Here is a 6,000-nt window from a genome sequence, read left to right as displayed (position 1 = left end):
GTTCAGGCAATTCTCCTGCCTCAGCCTCCTGAGTAGCTGGGATTACAGGCACGCACCACCATGCCCAGCTAATTCTTTGTATTTTTAGTAGAGACGGAGTTTCACCATGTTGACCAGGATGGTCTCGATCTCTTGACCTCGTGATCCACCCGCCTCGGCCTCCCAAAGTGCTGGGATTACAGGCTTGAGCCACCGCGCCCGGCCTTCAACCATTTGATCTTTAACAAACCTGACAAAAACAAGCAACAGGGAATGGATCCCCTGTTTAATAAATGGTGTTGGGAAAACTGGCTAGCCATGTGCAGAAAGCAGAAATTGGATGCATTTCTGACACCTTACACTAAAATTAACTCCAGATGGATTAAAGACTTAAACATAAGACCTAACACCATAAAAACCTTAGAAGAAAACCTAGGCAATACCATTCAGGACACAAGCACAGGCAAGGACTTCATGACTAAAACACCAACAGCAATGGCAACAAAAGCCAAAAAAGACAAATGGGATCTAATTAAACTTAAGTGAACCGGCAACCAACAGAATGGGAAAAAAGTTTTGCAATCTACCCATCTGTCAAAGGGCTAATATCCAGAATCTACAAAGAACTAAAACAGATTTACAAGAAAAAAACAAACAACCCCATCAAAAAGTGGCTGAAGGATGTGAACAGACACTTTTCAAAAGAAGACATTTATGCGGCCAACAAACATATGAAAAAATACTCATCAGCACTGGTCATTAGAGAAATGCAAATCAAAACCGCAATGAGATACCATCTCACACCAGTTAGAATGACGATCATTAAAAAATCTAGAGACAACAGATGTTGGAGAGGATGTGGAGAATTAGGAACAATTTTATACTGTTGGTGGGAGTGTAAATTAGTTTAGCCATTGTGGAAGACAGTGTGGCAATTCCTCAAGGATCTAGAAATAGAAATCCCACTGACCCAGCAGTCCCATTACTAGGTATATACCCAAAGGATTATAAATCGTTCTATTATAAAGACACATGCACACGTATGTTCACTGCAGCACCATTTACAATAGCAAAGACCTGGAACCAACCAAAACGCCCATCGATGATAGACTGGACAGGGAAAATGTGGCACATATACACCATGGAATACTATGCAGCCATAGAAAAGGATGAGTTCATGTTCTTTGCACGGACATGGATGAATCTGGAAACCATCATTCTCAGCAAACTGACACAAAAGCAGAAAACCAAACACTGCATGTTTTAACTCATAGGTGGGTGTTGAACAATGAGAACACAGACACAGGGAGGGGAACATCACACACTGGGGTCTGTTGGGGGGTGGGGGTTAGGGGAGAGATTGTGGAGGGTGGGGAAAGTGGGGAGGGATAACATTGGGAGAAACACCTGATGTATGTGATGGGGAGATGGAGGCAGCAAACCACCATGGATGTGTATACCTATGTAACAATCCTGCAAGATTTGCACATCTGCCCCAGAACTTAAAAAAAGAAAAACAAAGAGCACTGAATATGGAGCTAATAAACCAGTTCTAGACTTGATTTTGACATTAATAAACTCTAGGTGACCTTAATTCAGCAATTAAGGCCTGAATTTCCATATCTAGAAAATACATAAGCTTGACTAGATTATCTCCAAGATTCCTTTTCCTAGATTTCCTAAATGAAAATTCTAAGCAAGCCTGAATTCAAAGCTTCTTCAATCATCTGTTGATACTTCTGCCAATCTTAAAAAGAAAAAAAGAATGTAACGTCTCTACCCTTTGGCTACATATGTTAGTCTCTCCAAGGAAAATCCATTACACTAGCCTCAGAGTGTGGTCTCAACACCAGCAGTATCAGCATCATCTGGGTCTTATAAGAAATGCAAACTTCTCAGATCTTATCCCAGATTTACTGAATCAGAAGCTCTGTGGATGGGGGCCCAGCCATCTGTAGCTTAGCAAGCCCTCCAGGTGATCTGGTAAATTTGAGGACCAAATGCTCTAGCCCTACCAGGAGTTATGAAAAGTGGATGTTCATCATGCCCAACATTTTTCCTGAAGACAGATGAGGTTTGCCTTTTGCCCTATTAGAAAAGCCAGGTTTACAGTTTTTCTGTGACTAAAAAAAAAAAATTCAGTTACATGTCATATACATGCACTCTGTGAAGCTCCATTACATTATACATCTCCCCATTTCAGTTATATGAGACAGAAAAAATTTGGGGGGTACTATGTTAATTTTCATGAGATTCTAAAATCATTAACTATTTTTTTTCTCTTTTTCATTTTTATTTTTCTTCTCCTATTCTTCCTCCCCTTAAAACTGTTAACTAAGTTGAAACCATAATAATTAAATTTTTAGAAACATGTCCAGTCCCAGAGTAGGATGAAGAACAACTTGAAAGATTTTGCAAGTAACAACTTTTTTTTCTAGAGACAGGCTCTGTCACCCAGGCTGTGGTGCAGTGGTGTGACCATAGTTCATGTAACGTTGAACTCCTGGGCTCAAGCCATCCCCTTTGCCTCAGCCTCCTGAGTAGTTAGGACTAGAAGCATGTGCCACCATGCCCAGGCCTAAATACTTTTTTAAATAAATAAAAGCTAATTTTATTTAGATGTCACCAAGACTCACTCTAGAACACCACTGTGAACGGGAAGAAGGATTTCATGTGTATTCACAAGTAATTCAGGACGAAATTACCTGTAGTGGGCCTGGAAAACAGCTCAGGGTGTGTGAAGCCCAATTATGAGGAGTGAAACTCATGATGGTCTGAAGTATGTCTTTACACCAAGTTCCCTGAATTGAATCAGAGCCTGTAAAAAAATCTAAACATAAACAAATAGATGTAATCCAGATATAAATGATTACATCCACAATTCATAAAAGATTATAGTGAAAATAATAATTATGTAAATAGAGAATTTCACTGCAGTGCATTCATTGCTTAATAGTTATATTCAGCTTGGAACCTAAATTTGCTTAGTTTATGAGTGATCTAGATGATCATATTAGAAAATATGAGACAACTTATGAAAAGATGACAAAATACATTTGGAATCTCTCTTTTTTTGAGGTTGCAGAGTACCAGTGATAACAGTGGTACAGGCCCACCACTACTGTTCATTTACGCTGTCACTGATTTGGTAGTACTTCATTGGGCCAAGGGAATAAAATAAAGAAAGAAGATGATTTTTTTGGTGAGTGAAATAATTACATAATGTAAGTATAAATCTCAGAATTGAAGAGGCTTATTTATGTAAAAGAACATTATTTACATAAATGTATTTGAGGTTGCCAAAATCAGTAACTATTTCTTTAAAACAGCAGTTCCCAAAGTGTGGTCTGCAGACCTCTGGAGGACTCCCCAATAGCCCTTCAAAGATTCAATGAGGTCAAATAATAATAAAAAGATATCTTCGGCTTCTTTACTTGATATGAGCACTGATGGTGCAAAAGCAATGGTGGTAAAACTGCTGGTCCTAAGTATAAATCAAACAGTGGTGCCAGACTAGATGAAAAGGCTTTTCTCCATCACATGCACTCAGTGAAAGAAAGGGCCAATGTCAACCTTGACACCTATTTTTAATATCATATGTAACAACATGGGAAGCATGTGCCTCATGTTCCAAAGTTTGATGGCTGTCTTGAGGAAAAACACTTGTGTGACTGATTGAGCACTAAGTTAAATGAGCTGCTTTTTTTTTGAATTCCAATTTTACTTGAAAGAACATCTGACAGAAAACTATAGTTAGCTAGGCTTAGGTATTTAGGCATTTTATTGAAAATAACAAAATGAACTTGTCACTTCAAGGAAAACAAATGATAGCATCTTTTAAACAATGATAAAATTTGACCTTTTAAGTAAAAATGGAAATTTTGGAGAACCTGTATCTACTACCATGACATTAGCATTCTAAAACTTAGACTTTTCTAATAAACTTTGTAGTGATATCAACAAATGTAATTTTCTAATACTATATAACAAAATGTCAACATTTGCTAGATCTATGTAACTCAGTGAACCAATATTTTCAAAATGAACCAATATTTTCAAAATGAATAATTCATGATGTTACAAAACATGCATGGATTTTAAAATCTACTAAATGTACAAGACAGATGTACAGATTATCATGTAACAAAGTACATGAAGTTCACTGATAGGGTTTGGTTTCCACATTGCAGGAAACCTTTAAACAACTATCATTTTCCCAATTTTAGTGTGATGTCAGAAACATTCACAATTATTATCTGAAAAAGCTATTAAAATACTCCTCTCTTTCCAACCTCATCTGTCTGAGGCCACATTTTCACTTACTTCAACTAAAACTTCAATGGATTAAATGTCTAAGCAGATGAGAATTCAGCTGTCTTTCTTTACATCAGATATTGGAGAAGTAAAAATGTAAAACAATGGCAGCCCTTCTCACTAAAGCTTTGCTTTAGAAAATATACTTTTTTTACAACATCGTATGTTAACATGTAATGTTTATTACTATCTTAAAACAAATTAATAAGTATTTTTTAACTTCTCTATTTTAATATCTAATAGAATAATAACCATAGATATGATCCATATACACAAGAAACTCTTTGGGAATTTCAATTTTGTTTTTAAGAGTGTAAAGCAGTCCTGAGACCAAAAAGCTTAAAGAATTACTACTTTAAAATTATAGAAGATAGCTGAAAACTGATGCTCATTCCAGTTATTAATAGAATGATGGTAGGCAAAAGAGCTTCCATAAATGAAATATTAAAGATATCAAAACAACTGGCTTTTTTTGAACAAATGAAAAGTATCTTTTCAGCATGTTATACCCATAGTAATTAGTAGAATCACAGAACACTTTAATTCATCTGTTTTTGTTTGTTTGTAGTCACAGATTAACTGTACCTGTTACATGAGTTGCTCTAGCCAAGGTCAATATCAAAGCGCGGTTCAGTTCTTCAGATTCTGCTGAGAGCACTGTTTTGGGATCACTAAGGAAGCGAGTAAACTGTGGTTGTACTTCTGAGCTACCTAATGCGGTTATAAGCCTGAGAGCAGTGCTCTCGACACTGAAAAGTGGGAGAATAAAAAGAAATGTGAAAAAGTTGTAATAAAATTTCAGAATTATCGAATTTAATTCTAAGGCTAATTACAATGGAAAAACATGCAATCTATGACCATCCCTTCTCTAATTAAAAAAAAAAAAACAAAAAACTTGTGTGTGAGAATAAGTGTGGCTTAATTTGTTTAAAAAAACCTAAAGTGTCCAATTTTATAGTGAAAATTGTGACATTTTTACAAATGTGAAAAAGATGGCTTGTCGCATATAGGACTAAAAAATTTCACCTGGACATATTACATTTCAAAAATTATATTTTTCTATCTAACTATTTTAATTTAAAGCAACATCAACGTGACATGATACTTTAACCATAATCTGAAGTATACCTAAATCCAGCATTCTAAAGGGCTAAGTTATAACCTAATAATAAATACCCTGGAAGTACTAATTCTCGGTCCAAAGATCCTGAAGCAAGGACTCAACTATCTTAATCAGTTTCTATTTAAAGAGCTACACTCTGCTCCTGTACTAGAAATAAAATACTTTAGAAGCAGAAAGTTTGATGATAGATGAATAAAAAAATTGCAAGATAAAGGATTAAGAACCTCATTTCCAACAAAATTTCTAATAAATCTTAAGTAAACATGGTCTCCAGTGAGCTCACCAAAGATGGAGCTGGTTCTGGTTTGTTTGTGCAACTGCAGCCAAAGTATGCAGATGACTCAGGAGCTGAACTCTGTAATGAGGCTGAATATGATGCATCCGGTAACTGAACATCTCAAGGAGTGTGTGTAAGATCCCCCAAGCATGTGATTTGAAAACAGTTGGCAAAAGCTGACCTGGAGGAAAAAGACAATTTAAGGTACCAAGTATTAAAAGCTATGCATTAAAAGATGTTTGAAGAAAGTCACATTGAGCAAAATATAAGTAAAGATTTGATTGTGAAAATATACATGCACAAACAC

At 36.0% G+C, this 6,000-nt stretch overlaps 1 protein-coding gene across 3 annotated transcripts in view; it reads right to left on the bottom strand.

Moving 5' to 3' along the window:
- Nucleotides 1-6,000, bottom strand: part of MED23 (mediator complex subunit 23) — a 43,143-nt gene that overhangs the window by 12,275 nt on the left and 24,868 nt on the right. For all 3 annotated transcript variants that reach the window (XM_017533242.2, XM_037740197.1, XM_017533243.2), the window contains 3 exons: nt 5,700-5,874; nt 4,879-5,042; nt 2,685-2,809 (listed from right to left, as the gene is read on the bottom strand). In XM_017533242.2, the coding sequence (XP_017388731.1) occupies nt 2,685-2,809; nt 4,879-5,042; nt 5,700-5,874 (464 nt within the window). The remainder of the gene's footprint in view (nt 1-2,684; nt 2,810-4,878; nt 5,043-5,699; nt 5,875-6,000) is intronic.

Source organism: Cebus imitator, unplaced genomic scaffold (assembly GCF_001604975.1).
Source record: "Cebus imitator isolate Cc_AM_T3 unplaced genomic scaffold, Cebus_imitator-1.0 Scaffold81, whole genome shotgun sequence".
NCBI lineage: Eukaryota > Metazoa > Chordata > Mammalia > Primates > Cebidae > Cebus > Cebus imitator.
This window is presented reverse-complemented; position numbering and strand designations above follow the sequence as displayed.